This window comes from Montipora capricornis, chromosome 11 (assembly GCF_036669925.1).
Source record: "Montipora capricornis isolate CH-2021 chromosome 11, ASM3666992v2, whole genome shotgun sequence".
NCBI lineage: Eukaryota > Metazoa > Cnidaria > Anthozoa > Scleractinia > Acroporidae > Montipora > Montipora capricornis.
Window position 1 is genome coordinate 28,820,485 of NC_090893.1, and position 15,604 is coordinate 28,836,088.

The following is a 15,604-nucleotide window of genomic DNA, read 5'->3' on the forward strand; positions in this document are numbered from 1 at the left end:
GATGTCACCAACTCTGACTGATACAAACGGTTTAAATCTCCTAGCCTCACTACGGTTCCATGCTAGAACTATCTTGCTATCCAGGAAAAGGATAACTTTCTCAAATTGGAAACGGGATTCGTCCACAATGGTCTTACACAGTCGGGAGGCCAAGACTGCACCTTGAAGCTCCAGGCGAGGTATGGTCAATCTTTTCAGCGGTGCAACCCTTGATTTTGCTGCAATAAATCGTATGTCGTACTCTCCACTCGACAGCTGCCATCGTGCATATGCGCAGGAACCGAATGCGTCTTCAGAGGCATCAGAAAAAACACAGAGTACAGGGCGGCCAACTGCATAAGGCGGTGTGAGACATCTCTCGAAGCTTGTGCCATTGAGGCTCTTCATTTCTTGAAACAGGTTGGTCCATTTTTCTTGAGTTTCGGAAGGTAATTTCTCGTCCCAGCCGACGCCCTTTTCCCACAGCTCCTATAGGCCTATCTTGGCTCTGATAAGAAATGCAGATGCAAAGCCAATTGGATCGTAGATTCGAGCAACCTGGCTCAGGATCGTTCTCTTGGAAAGCATAGCCGGTTCTTGGGAGAGTAGTAACTCAGGTGTCACTTTAAGGGTAAACATGTCTGTGTGATTCTTCCATACCACTCCTAATACCTTTTCTTCATTGACTCCCTGCAAAATCGCTGCTTCCTTTCTCTCTTCCCGATCGGTGTTAGAGTTAGCTTATTCGAAAGCCAGCCTTTAACTTTAAAACCTCCTGTTTCGAGTACTTCTTGATCAGAAAGAAAAACATGCCCCCCCCCCCCCCCCCCCCCCCCCACCACCTTCATACACACACAGACAGACTTTAATGTTTCATTTAATACTAAATAAAGTGATATACAGAGATAACCAGAAAATAAGCAGAATAGAGTGACTCATTGTAAATAGTTTTTTAGTTTTTAACTTTTAACCTGAAGAAGGCCGAACGGCCGGAACGTCGTATTAAACTTCGTCCAGAACAGTCAAGAGTTTGTCTCTTCGTCGCTTTTCCCTACGTACACTTAACTATATATATATATATATACTAGGGGTAATCGAAGCTTAGGCGAGTGCGTTCGATGTTTGTAGGACGGTACAGGTTTGGTACAGGTTTGGTACAGGTAGCAACTGAGGGGGAAGGGTGGATGGTTCGTGCGATAGGGAAATGTTACTACAGTGGAATCCCGATACAACGATCCTCGATAAAACGATATCCCCGGTAAAAAGATAAACATGCTATGTCCCGGCAAAAGTTACAGTAAAATGTATGGGACAGAACCGCGATATAACGATCTTCAATATAACGATATTCCCGATATAACGCTGAGTTCTTAGCGTACCGAGCGTAAAATCTTCCCCGATATAACGATATCACAGCATCAGTACACAGATACAACTTCAAATGTTTAAGTTTTGTTTTGTTTTGTTTCCCTTTTACGATTCATACCACAGACTTTGTTGTGTAACCTTGATAACGTCTAATGCTTTGCAAATTGTGAGTCATTTGATACTCATTACAAGTTAAAATAGTAAAAAAGCACATGTTAATTTTACCCCGATATAAAGATATTTTCGGTTATTTTACGGCAATATCGTTATATCGGGAGTCTCGTTATCACGATACCTCGATATAACGATCTAATTCCACTGTACTGCATCTATGAACGTGACAACTTGTTAGACGTAATCATTAACTATTTATTTATTTGGATTCTACAAGTAGACAACTACTGAAAATTACTCTAAAATGAAACTATTACTTGCAAGTCTTTTCAGCTTGTGGTATTAAAGACCTAAGATTACTTTTCTGTGCTGAACGCTTGGACAAAATAAATTCAGTTTGTTGATTTCAAGGCCGTAAATGTCACAAGTCATGATGAAATGGCGCCGACGAGCGTCATATCTCGGTAGATTTACTTTGTGGCACAACGGCCGCCGAGCTACACAACTCGGTAGATTTACTTTGTGGCAATGACAATCCATTTTTAAGTTTTATACTTATGGAACTCGACAACTGAGGAACGTAGAAAATTCTCCTTGCCTTTAAAGCTTGTCGTTCTCAAAGAAAATGCACGTTTTCTACTAAAGTTGAGATGTTGTTATTTGCATGCAAGCGAAGAATGGAGTACAAAATGTTGTTTACTCCGATTGGTCAGTGACGTTAGGGTTGAAAACCAAGCGATGATTGTGTTGTTGACGGCGAATCGTTTGAGGAGTGATGGCAACAGAATCCGAACATACGCAATAAGAACTTGAAGTAGCTTTGACGATAACGTTTGTTCATAATACCATACACAAGCGGATTCACACAGCTATGCATTCTTATAAGAATTTCTGATGCAGTCCACAGCTCGTCGTAAGAAACATTCTTGAATTCTAAAAGCAACCAAGCAACTTGCGTCGGTAACAAAAGAACCGAGAATAATAAAACAATAACTGCCACGATTTTCAAAATTACGGAACTCTCTCGGCTAGTTTCTTCCTGTATAGTAAATTCGCTTTTCAATCTGCTTTGTGGTACGACGGGCCGTCTGCGTAAAAACAGCCATATTCGCAGGTAAAAAATCGCTGTTACGATAAGCGGCAGTGTATACTGAACGCTCGCAAGTGTTGCAGTATACGCCCGGCCCATACCTAACGAAGGCCAAACCTCATAACAAAGGCCGTGAGCTCTTGGTTTCATAACAAAGAGAAGAGGCATAGCTAACGTAAAAGCCACCAACCACACCAGAGAGACCCACATCAATACATTCTTTCGTTTTAGTTTTGGTCTCGACGGGTGAGTGACAAGATACCATCGATGTACTGCTGTCGATGTGATGGTAAAAATCCCCGCGTTGAAGCCAGTGGTAACAACTGTCCAGTTAAATGCGTGGAATACACATGGAACAGTTACGTCAAATTGTCGGAGGAAGGAAAACTGAGAGTCGAAACACAGTAGCACTAAGTCGGCGCATGCTAAGCTCGCGACAAATATTGCGTTGATCGTTTTCCTAGTTCCCTTTTCCAGTACGATGACAAGGACAAATATGTTTCCAAAAAGCCCAGTCAATAATAACACCACTGTAAACACAAACTCTGTCCACCATTTAGCTCCGTCGTCCATTCTTGATACTTGCAGTCACGGTACACCGTTAAGTTGGACTGAATTGATTCAACTGAGTTAGTTACCTTGCAGAATCCGTCGGTTTATCGTTTTGAACGTGATCGATAAATGCAGGTAGTGCAATAACAGTTGTCAAGGAATTGTAGTTGTACAAAAGGAAATATATGCTTGCAAATATAATTTTTATGCTTGCCCCTGAGGTGTTATCATGTAATTGAGGCCTTCCAAGGGAGCTTCTGATGTCGCTTTGTCGCTCAATTTCCAGCCCACCTGTCGCCTATTTGGCTAGAGACAAATGTCGCTGTCGCTGTTTTCGCTAGAGTACAAATGCTCCCTAAGCGTGCTTAATTTCTGCGTCCCGTCATTTTGTTTAATTTGTATCGATAATCAAATGATGACAAGTGAAATTAGGGAATATACTATTGTCGCTGTCGCTTTTTTTCTAGAAAACAAATTTGTTCGAAATTCTGGAAATGAATATTGAACGACGCGGTTTTGGAAGCCAATTAACAAACTGACATATGACGGACTGGCAGATCCCGCTTGTTGCGAAAAATATTTGAACGATAATAAACCCGATAGCCTCAATTTGGCTTTAAAAATATGCTCGGATATTTGTCCGCGGACATTATCTGTTCCTCGAAGCTCACAGTTTTCCTCGAGCTTTGCTGTCGGAAAACTGTTCGCTTCTCGGAACAGATAATGTCCGCGGACAAATATCCGAGCATATTTTCGCGCCGAATGAAGGCTATTGTTTATATATGCCAGAAATTTCTTTGATGTGACTCAGCAGTTTCCACAAATAGTACACTTTGCAATAGACTATAAATAGCAACAGAACATTCTAGATGCTTAGAGTGAAAGTATAAACGCGGCCGGCTTGTAAATAATAGAAGGGACTAACTCTTTTGCCCGAGGGCATACCCTCGTGGCCGGCTGTGACTGAAGTTATGCTATGGATGCTATACTGAGATGAAGCTATAATCAACTGCGATAACTATGGTGGAGATATGATTACCTTTGACCTAGCTATATCCGGAGAGAAGAAAGACGAGAAAGAGACGATAGCTGAAAAGGGAAGAAGACAAAGAGTTCAGAGTTCGTTATGAAGGCTTCCGTAAGAGTTTGTGTAGACAGAAAATCAAGTGAATGGAAAGAATCCAGTGAATCAAGAACGTCAAGAATTGTTGTCTACAGTCGGCCGAGGAACTTGGAGTTCGAAGTTGATCAAGATCAATACCTGTATGGCCATGAAAGACAGTAAGCGTGCTTTAATTACGAACTGCTTAACTTAATCTTTAACCGAAGTAAATGTAACATTGTAAAATGAATTAAAAAATAGTTAAAAAAGGGTAACTGCTCGTTGTCAAACTTTTGTTGCTTGCCTTATATTGTACTCGGGAGTTACTGTTTTCATTAAAGCCTTGTTCGCGGACATCTCTTGGTTATTGCAGCACGTAACAATCTGCTCAGTACTAAATCAAAAACGTTATACAAATATACAAGAACTCTTAAAAACTATCTATTATATATATGATCACTATTAGGGACTGTGCAATAATTATCAGGAAGGGGGGGTCCTAAAATGAGCTTCACCAAAGGAAAAATTAGATAGGTCCCCCCCTCCAGCAGCGTCAAGATTAGCTGTGACCCCCCCCCCCCTCACGTTCTCTCAAAATTATGATGTGCCCCCCCCCCCTTCTCTAACCCGTACCTTTAGATCTTGAAAAACTTGAGAACAGATACCAATATCTTTTATCCGACAACCCTGCTTGTGCAGGAAGGTTTCTCCGAGAGGATTATAAGCCAGCTCCCAATGATGACAGCAACATCAGACGTTGCAAACAAGAGGCAAATGATATCCAGGACAAGCTTAATGCTGTCGTAACCAAGTTAGAAAAACACTGAAGACTGGCCTCAGCTGTTTACACAATTTTAATGCTGAACAACGTCATTCAATAAAGTCTCAAGTCGGTTTAAACGTTCTGCATCTTGTAGAAGACCTGGATAGGGTGATGGCTAAATATAAAGCGGCATTTCCTATTGGTGCCAAATATAAAGCATCCAAATCAAGAAAAAAGAAGGAACAGAAGAAAAAAAGGGAGAAGAAGAGGATTGCTGCCTCAGAAAGCCGTAGGACCCGAACCTGTATAATTTTTCGGTCTTTGGGAGGTGAACCCATTGATGACAACTATGAAACAGAAGTATGTGGCATTCCTCAGCTAGAAACTGTAGACCTAGAAACCCTCTCGCTGTTTAAATCAAGAACAGACCTGGCATGTCTGCGGGACCTTTTAAATGCCAAATGTTTTATTGGCAAAGCTCACAACGTGGTTTGTGACTTCTGTGCATGAGCGATTGTTTCAATCTATCATATGTTGACATTCTAAATAAGTTAAAGCATGTGTTTATGTTGATGCAATATTTAGACATTATGGATAGTCGAAGGCGTGGCATCTGTCTATTTGGAAAATGTTTATTTATTCGTTATCGAATTTGTAAAATTTAATTAAGACCCCCCTTCAACTTACTTGAGAAATCTAATGTAGAGCCCCCCCCCTCCTTTCCATTAATTTAACTTAAGGCCCCCCCCTCTGGTTTTAGGGCCCCCCCCTCCTGATAATTATTGCACAGTCCCTTATGCGATAATGACGCGATATTGCTCGCGTCAGATTGAAGTTTCTTACATTTTTGTCTCGCTTTCTTCTCGTGTTTTGACTTAATTTTGACCCCTCGGCCTTTTTGATATTGTAAAAAACAAATTGATGTCAGTTTTTCATGCGTCTGTCCTGTTATTGATCATAAATTTCGTCATAACACTGTCAAACTGTCAAAGTAGTCTGCGGATCCACTCGGCTGTCACCTCGTGGATCCACAGATACTTTGACAATGTTATGACGAGATTCATGATCAATAACAGGACAGACAAATTCGGGTTTTTTTGATGGTGCGACAATCGTGCCAATTAGAGACTGTTGTAGACGTGCTTTTAGCCCATTGTGCACCATTGAACAGATACAAAATATGCAAAACGTTTCTTGCTTTGCTGTGCATCATTTTTGAGAGCGAAGAGTCTTCAGGCATCGCCGGAGATTTGAACAACAACTTAAAAAAAAAAAGCTTTATGTGTTTACAGTGTACGGAAAGATTTATTGAACGACCACTCTGAGCAAAAATTTAACTGTGCCGATGAATCTCGACCGCTGCGAGTACGCCAATAAGAGATGACGCGTGAATAAACTTGATTGGTTGAATGAAAATAGAGCAGAAATTGACAAAAGAGCCAATCAGCTTAACTCGTCACACGACTCGGCTCCTTTTTCCGATTTTCACCCTTCCCCGGCAGGTCATATTCCTCCTGTACAAGCAACGAAACAAAAAACCTAAGCAACGTGTCATGAATTTTTAATTCTTCAATTGTCTTAAAATCCCACCCGCATGTGCAGTTCAAATTTTTTAGCCTGAGTGGATTTGAAGAAAAATGAAGTATTTTATTAGCTTTTGTTTAATCTTTGTGTTTGTCCACGTAGGCGCACACGAATTCAGTTCTTCTCATGTGCCAGATGTGTCAGCACTCTACAGAATTGAAGAAGGTCTTCTTCCTGTCTTGGATACTTTCATTTCCAGGAGAGAAGAATATTTAAGAGAACTAGAGAAGGTCCTTGAAAGAACCTCTGCTTTGAGGAAAATGTCTGCTTCAGAGATTGGGAAATATTTGGCAAATCCACTTAATCAATACTTCGTCGTTAAGAGGTTTGTCGAAGACTGGGGAAGACTTGAAGACTACATGAATTCAGATAGCACTTCGGATGGTAGGTTTCTCAATCTCCGATATCCTTCGACTTTTTTCCGATGCAAAGACGGAAATGTCCGAAACCTTACCGAAAGTTGTTCAAACACAGTTTAGGGGCACCCAACGATAATCTTCGGTGAAATACTTGTTCGGGAGAGTCTAACTGTTCTACGAATTTCGGTTCCATGTTGCCAAACAGCTTTAAATTTCCTTACTTAAACATCACCTAAAAGATTCGCAACCAGGGAAAAGTAAGTCCCTTACGTTTTCGGAAGGGATATTTTTGCAATTTTTGACACTTCAAAAGATCGCCTGGCAGTTTCCGATGCGCAAATGGTTCACTGGGAAGTTCTTAGGAGGTAAAGTTCAGCTAGCAATTTCTGAAATGAAGATATCATGGCCCCTAAATTTTCGGACACTTCAATTTTCCGCTAAGATATCCGAACAGATAAAATTCCTCTAGGTGATAAAAACATCTCTCTAGACAGTCTTTATACATTACAAGGAGTCTAGAAATGTCTCTCAAAGGCTTTTTGCTGAATTTGCTCGTTGGGTGTCCTTGGCACTTACTGCGTAAATGGGTTTGTTCTATGTTTTTTAGTCTTTAAATTGCAAGTCAAGTCCCCTCTGAAAGCCATCCGACGATCAAGATAAATAACTTACAAGCAATGTTCTCACGTGATCTGGTTTCAAGCGGACTTATAAGTTATGAAAATTTATGTCACCCAGATAAGTGCTTCCCAGGGAGTGCATCTTGTTCGCTTTTGAAAATCCACTTATAATCATTCCCGGGATTCTGACATTTATTTTTAAAATGGGTCGAATAAACGTTGCTTCGCGAGAACTTTATGAGCAAAACTACAGACTGTTGACATAGCTTTTTCGTGATTATGGAACAGTGATTCGTTGTATTGTGTAGTCCGTTGTCATGGAAACAAGCATCTGTCACACTTGAACCCGATGAGTCAACATTTTGCAAAATGGATAATAAATCTCTTAGCGGGGAGTTCTCGTTTTTGCGCCGTTTTCGAAAACTGTGTTAAAACACTTTACTTGGGTAATCTGGAAAGGTCTAGATTGCATTACAGACGTGTCGCTTTATATTTTCAGATTTAATCTCCCAGGTAAAGAAAGAACAAAATCAAATTCACGGCAAAGATGAGCTGAACAAGTCACTGCGGGATCTGGAGAAATCCAGCGGGATTGATCCCGAGGGCTATCGAGTGATGTTATGACGATGATGAGATTCTGTCAACGTTTTGTGTTACAGAAAAGCCAGAGAGCATGTAAAATAATTTAGACGCACTTTTTAAAGAAATGATAACGGTTGAAACATATATTGTTCCTGTCCTGGTCTAAAATGCATTATTAAGTCATCGAGTAACCTATGAACCAAATATAACAGTTTGGTTCGACAGGCCCCTTTACACGAGTGTATTTAGTAACCTGGCAAAAGTATAGCAACGAGGCTGGATGTGACCGACATTTCCGTAAGAAAAAGCTTTTGAAGCTCGAAGTTCTCTTAAGTTTTCCTTACAGTGTATTTAATGAACGAAATGATATATAAATGGATCATATACTGAACTGCGGATATGAAATCAAGTAAAGCTATGATCCTCGCAGTTATGGACGCAACTTTAACATTTGCGTAAAGAAGCCTGAAAAATTCAGGACTTCAAAGGGGTTTATTTACGCAATTGTTAAATTTGCGTCCATAACTGCGAGGATCATAGCTTTATGCGCCGATCAATTCGAAACTTCAACATCCCCTCCCCCCGGGCAAAGCCCGAGCATTTGAACTTTTGAAGATTGATTCCCGCCCCGTCGGGCCAAAATGGTGTTCAAATGCCCTACCCTATCGTCGGATTTGAAGGATTTGTCTGTCATACCCTATTAAAGAACAATCGTCGTCGGCTCCTGCAGAAAATAACAATTATTTGAAACCTGACACTTCCGGTTCAATTTTCCCCACCCCACGAGGGCAAAGGTCAAAATCCCCACTCCCCGGGCACAGAAGATAGTCAAATGCCCGTGGTTTGCCCGGAAGGGGGGAGGGGGGGTGGATGTTGAAGTTTCGATTTGATCGATTTCTGGACTCAACGTCACATGAGTGTCGACTTTATTGGTCCTCTTCTCTAATCCGAGAGGTTTTCCTCTCGAATCATCTCTTTCGATTTCTTCCACTTGCGCGCGTTATTTTTTCTGTGAACATCATCTTTGCCTTAAATGAATCGTCATGAATATTCAGCGCCGCCGTTTATCACAGACAGACAAATGCTGCTTAACAGTCAAATTCATCGGCTTTGTTTTTTTCTCCGAAACAAAATGTTCTGAAATCGTCTTAGGCGAGCGGCTTCAGGTGTCGTAGCACATGCATAGTTGCGGTTTACACGAAAACGTGAAATCACTGTTGAGCAGCGCTTTGCACAATTAAGGGGAAAAATGGCTCATCATTAAAAAAAAAAAATCTCCCCAAATTTCATGGCACACATTTTATTGATGGCTTTGGTACCTGTTCAGAAGTGAACTGGACCACATATTCGATAATTCTTGTGCTCCGTCCAGGAGACGAGCTTATGATGGTACGATTTTTAATTAAGGTGCTCTTTGATTTAGCTATGTAAATTGGCCGGGGCCATTAACGCCATTAAAGAACATTTTGGTGGCGAGATTTCTATCTACAAAACAACTTGAGAGCAGAGATGGCACAGTGGTGAGAGCACTCGCCTCTCACCAATGTGACCCGGATTCGATTCCCAGACTCGGCGTCATATGTGGGTTGAGTTTGTTGGTTCTCTACTTGTTCTGAGGGGTTTTTCCACGGATACCCCCACTCCAAAGAAACCAATATTTGATTTGAGTCGATTTCATTACTATTCCCAATTCAGTAGTGTTTTAATGCTAAATCCATTGACACTGACTTCAATAGAGTTGTTATTTTTTATTGCTGTGTTGTCATTTGAAATTCATATACAGGTACAGACAACTTCTGTTGAACATCTTCAGGTGAGGAGACGGGAAATATACGGCCAATCCTTCTATCCCCCTTTTTATCTACCTCCCCCCCCCAACCTTGAACGCCCGATGCTTAAGATAAATAAAATTTAGTGTTCTCTCTATATATGGCGGTACAAGTTTCATGTTGTGTAAAATAACCAAGCAGAACGCCTTGTACCTGGATGGACAAATACAAAAGGGTAATACTTTTCTGTATCCCTAGGTGAGGAGGGTATACCACATGCATCGTAAGAGCCTCGTAAGGACACGCGTTTTACTCGTTCTGGGCGAGGAGCGGATTTTGCGCAGTACGGACCACTCGCCTTCCACCAATAAAATCGGACTAGGTGCAATATGTATGTTGAGTTTGTTGCCTTTTCTCCAGGTACTCAGGCTTTCATCTCTAATTAAAGACCAACCTTTGAATTAATCGTTCTCAGAATTGATTTTGTTTGATTTTAAGTTTCCCCGATAAGTGAAACACTTATGCTGGTCTATATTAGCGTGTAACTTTTATAAGAAGACGTCGCTGTAACTATTAGAGCCAGCAGGGGATAGGATAAGGTTTGGTCGTCTGCCCAAAGACCCCGGTTACATGAGTAAATGCTTCACAACTCCAAAGTAAATAAAGATATATGGAATGTTATAAGGCGAGTTCATTCTAGGGACGTATAACAAGGCTTTAAGTATGTCCCAGATCTGCTTTGAATGTGAACGGGGTTTATTCTAGTAGAGGTACCTTACTTTGTAACCTTAGAAACGAGGTATCTTCAGAGAAGCCGGTATAGTTTTATCCCTCCTCGAATGCGTACCTGAGCAGCTCAAAAAGCGATAAACCTCCAAATAAGTCTAAGTGGCGCGTGTATGGTCCACTTGGAGACCAGTATGGACTCGCCCTAGGTCACTCGCTTAAACCAACCATCGAATTCTTGGATTTCACATGACGTCACGGTCGCCATGTTGGTGTCCCGATCCAATCCTCCGGGAATTGAAAGCTGTTATTATGCTAACGTCTTCTTTTGTTTTCGTTGAAAAACATGGCTGTTGATCACGTGAGTGAAACCCAAGAATAGGCCATTTCCGAGTTAATGTCTGCTATTTCTTCAAAGCGAGTCTAAGTGCGAAGTTTTTGTGATGGTAATTAGTTCTACTTTACGTATGAATGAAAACTAATTTTCATAAGAAAAACTTCGCACTTAGACTTGCTTTGAAGAGGAGGCAGACATGAACTCGGAAATGGCCTATTCACTTCTACGTAGGCTCGATTACCAGGAAAGGAGGCAACCGCTCCTCCCCGAGTAAATAAGACCAGGGGCCCGTTTCTCGAAAGTCCCGAAAACTTTTCGGGCTCGAAAAGCCATTTGTGAAACTGCTAACCGCTTCTATTTTGGAGAGCCGATCTTTTAACGTGTTTTCAACGTAACAAAAAGAAAAATAACTGTGAAGTTTGACGACTAAAATCCTGTGTCACAATTTCCTTTGTATCTCAAGAACGGACCCGAAAATGGCCCGTAAAGTTTCGGAACTTTCGAGAAACGGGCCCCTCAGACTCGAGAGAGCGGCGGAAATCGAGCTTCATTCACCTTGTGTGTCCCAAACAATCGCTTGTTTCTCATTCTTTGTCCCGCTTGAAGCCTCATTATGGCAGGATAAAAAAGGAGCGAGGGATTATTGCTCTAAGAATGTAATTGGTTTAAAATTGGACCCTCTTATTGATACTCAATTCTAACGATTGGTATAGTTTGTCTCAAAGAACAATTAACTCGTCTCTGATGTAACAGTGTACCTTTCAAGCCTCTTAAGGGCCATCCGAAGGTTCTCAGTTGCTCTTTTTATCTCGTAGTGAGAGGAGCTCATCGCACAGTGTCTGCTCCGACTCGTTCTTTAACGCAAATTGCTGCATTCTGACGATTCCGGTGTATCACATCATATTGAATGTGGCGTACCGTGTTTTCCAATCTTCAGTGTTCTTAGTAACGCCTCTCTATGCACAAGCTATACGGTTTAGGACACAGACTAGCTCCAAAGATTCCTTCCAACTCCGGCGCCTCAACATTGTTCGGTACACTAAAGTGAAACTTGTGTAGCAAACGAGAGATAAAGAGGAAAAGCTGGATTTTGCCGAGAGATTCTGCGAGACAGACCCGCCTGCCGGCTCCAAAAGGAAGATAACTTAGCGTGCCAGGGCAGATGACTTTCCCTTCCGCATCAAGAAAGCGAGAGGGATCGAATTCAAACGGTCTGTCCCATTCATTTTCGTCGTGGTGCATAGCCCAGACGTTAAACAGCACAATGGTGTCTTTAGGAATCTCATATCCATTCAAAGAGGTGTCTACCGTTGTGGAATGTGGGAATAACAAAGGAACTAGCGAGCTGTATCTCAAAACTTCCAAAATGGTTGCGTCCAAATATGGCAAGTTAGGTTTGTCAGCGAGCTCGGGCTGGCGCTCTCGTCCTATGACGTCATCAAGCTCTTGGTGAATGCGTTGTTGCACCTTGGGATTGCGAACTAAGTAAGCAAGCGCCCAGAGGACACATGTCGATGTGGTTTCCAGGCCAGCGCTGAAAATGTCATTCATGGTCAAAACCACGTGATCTTCAGACAGCGGGAGTAATTTGCCTGGATTCTCGGCCTGTGACTCTCTCATGGCTTTTATCAAGGCATCCGTGAGGTCACGCGTCACGCTTTCCTGGTAGGTATTCTTATGTTCGTCGAATTTCTTTTGCAGAATGGTGTCGCGATCTTTTACAGCCTGTTTGATGAGACTTAAGCCTTTGCTAGGGAAGTGCCGAAGCCACGGGAAGTAATCCACCAAATTCCCAGCTCTAAAACCCTGCACAAACTGTTGATTGTAATTCAAGATTGTGTGGAAGTCGGGATTTTCCAAGTCGTAACGCGAGCCAAAAACGAACGCACAGATAATGTTGATTACGGCCAGGACAATGTTATCCTGCGGGTCATGCGCCCGTCCCTCTACTGCTTCAAAACGTGCTATAAGTTCGTCAATTTCCTCGCAAACTTTACTCTCTATTGGCTTTATCCCTTGACCAAACATTTTGAGAGCAGAATGCGCTATTTTTCTCTGCAACTTCCAAGTCGGACTGAAATCACTGAACGCGATATCTTTGCCTCCTCTGGAAATCAGATCAGCTGTGTATAGCCGAGGTCGTCCTGCAAAGTCAGTCGACTTCTTTACAAGCGCTTCTCGAGCGAGATCGATATTGTTCACGACCACGATCCGATGGATTCCGACTGAAAGTCGGAAGATCTTCCCGTACTTCTTCGCGAGATTTGTAAGGCCGTGGTGCGGGCTCATTCCCATTTGAAGCATGTTTCCAATGACAGGCAGAGGCATGGGACCGGGCGGAAGCTTTGGGTTTTCGGTCACGTGTGAGAGAACGGTGTACAGCAGGACCACGGATATTACCACAACTGCAAGAGCCAATAACTCGAGGGCCATGACTTAACTGTATATCTGTTTAAAAAGAATAACAGGAAGTTAATTATGAAATAACCCTGCATAAAAGGCAAGTAGCTTGTAGTAGGGGAATCATGGCTTTGTTTTCAACTTTTGCCTCACTAAAAAATCGGCATTGAACATTTATATATTTCGTATTTCATTTCTAGCGAGTGAAAAAGCGCGCAAATGAGTCACCGGGTGATTGGATGAAAATTAATCACTTTGGCCAATCACTGCACACAGAGACAGTCCAATAAGCCAATTACAGTGCGAAGCCAAAACGTTCAACCGGTACGGGAAAAAGCGCGCGAACGAGTCACGGGGTGATTGGATGAATTTCAAAGCCAATGACGTCACCAATTGTAAAAATAATGGGGCAATAGACCTTATTCATAAATGGCGGTCACATTTATGATTCTTTTGTCCACGTGCAAATTCGCCTACCAAGCCTCATTTTAGAGCAAGAATTCTTTTCAATTCACTGTATGGTATCGAGGCTTGGTAGGCTAATTTGCACTTCGACCAAAGAATTATAAATTGGCCGCCATTTATGAATAAGGTCTATGCAATGGAAAATTTATTTGTAACACTCCATTGAAACATAAGGCGATACACCGTTTAAATGTGCGTAAATAAAAGTGTGAATTGGGAGATGACAGCATTTACGTCAAATTTACAAGCAGTGACGTTACTAACGATAAACCTGACGAATATTTGTCATCGACGTTTTGTCTAGATGTCAGTCTGGTATTTCTAGCGTCCAATACTTGTTTTATCCTTCAACACCGTTTCAAAAAATGTTACGTAGGATGGTCATTGTTTTGGACGGAAATCAAATTTATTTACGGATCATTTCATTGAAAAACAAATAAATTTGAGGCAGTCTTTTTCGAACCAATAACAGCAAACGAATATCTGAAACTTCATTAAAACGAGATGAGAAGTGATTGAACTCATATTTGACTCATCTAACGCGACCAGTTTCACATCTGGGTTCCAATTACGCAAGTCTGTTACCCTTGTATACGCTGGCTGTTCAAAGTGTAACTGTTTTAGCAAACTGTAGTCGCTCACTAATTATATTACGGACACACATCAAAACCAAAACTGTTACAATATAATAACACAATACTGGTAAAGCAGGGTTGGTACAATGGTGAGCGCAATCGCCTTCCAATGTTCCCCGAGTTCGTTTTATGTGAGTTGAGTTTGTTGGTTCTCTACTCTGCTTCAAGGGTTTTTTCTCCGAGGACTCTGTATTTGCGCTCTCATCGAAACCAACACCTTACAAAGGAGCAATCCGATTTTTTTCCGAGCAGCCCCGAGACAACATCGGTAATAAGTTACACTTCTTCCACCTTGATTGGAAGACCACTTAGGCTCGCCGGGCTGCGTATTAACTTGAAGTCTTTGACATGACAAAGTTATTCAGTTTGTCATTTCTACTATAGTGCTGTCTCGCCAACACAGCTTCGGTCCGTTAATATATATTTGATGTCTGGGAACTTGATCTCCATGCTCTAAGCATTTACGATTTCATTTTGATTTAAATAAATTATTTACATTATACTGACGTAACCGAAAAGACGAGTCTTCCAAAATCCAGAAACTTTTATGGTTTTTATAAGTGAGCAGCTTCTGTTCATAATCTGACAAGTACAATATTCCACAAAATGAGCAGAAGTCATTAAGAAGTCATTAAATTGGCAAAAGCTCAAAACTTACTGCGAGAGAGGTGTCCAGTGCTGGGAACTCGTTCAATTTTTTTTTCCCAAAACAAGACGGAGGATGGAGCGTCTAGCGGTCACTTTGAACGCTCGTGATCTGTTCTTTGTACAGAGGTGGTGAAGGTTTTTGAAACAATGATCTTGCCTCGGTTGCAGATGAAAGACATTTACAAGTAAAGACCTCGACATGCGAAAGTTGGTTGATAGTTTATCTCAAATGGACCGACGCAACGGGAGGAATACAGCTTTGTTTACATTTTCTGCCTCATTAGCACAAGGTTATCGTTTTCTGAACCAGTCAGCGGAGAATAAAGTACTGAACATCGAAAGAGCATTGCACAACAAGCTGTGTCGGAAAACTTGAACCCGATAATCTGTGAGCAAAGAGGCTTTGAAATTTCGAAATTTAACAAATAATTTATGGGATGATTAGCGCCTTTGACGCCCAAGAATTGAGCAGTTTTTGATGGCTCATAACTCGCTTTTTATCAGAGCCAACTTA

General features: G+C 41.6%; 2 protein-coding genes across 13 annotated transcripts in view; both read right to left on the reverse strand.

The window, feature by feature from the left end:
• The window catches only part of LOC138023301 (uncharacterized), a 699-nt gene extending 312 nt beyond the window's left edge, over positions 1 to 387 (reverse strand). The window contains exon 1 of the mRNA XM_068870316.1: positions 1 to 387. This exon is cut by the window's left edge and continues 312 nt beyond it. Coding sequence (XP_068726417.1) covers positions 1 to 387 — 387 coding nt within the window.
• A 9,997-nt stretch (positions 388 to 10,384) lies between these two features.
• LOC138023625 (steroid 17-alpha-hydroxylase/17,20 lyase-like) overlaps positions 10,385 to 15,604 on the reverse strand; it is a 44,387-nt gene continuing 39,167 nt past the window's right edge. For 11 of the 12 annotated variants that reach the window (XM_068870657.1, XM_068870658.1, XM_068870660.1 and 8 more), the window contains one exon: positions 10,385 to 13,390. In XM_068870657.1, the coding sequence (XP_068726758.1) occupies positions 11,885 to 13,375 (1,491 nt within the window). In that variant the 5' untranslated portion in view covers positions 13,376 to 13,390 and the 3' untranslated portion in view covers positions 10,385 to 11,884. Of the gene's footprint in view, positions 13,391 to 15,100; positions 15,451 to 15,604 lie in introns of those variants that run through there. The other variant, XM_068870667.1, reaches the window with a different exon arrangement.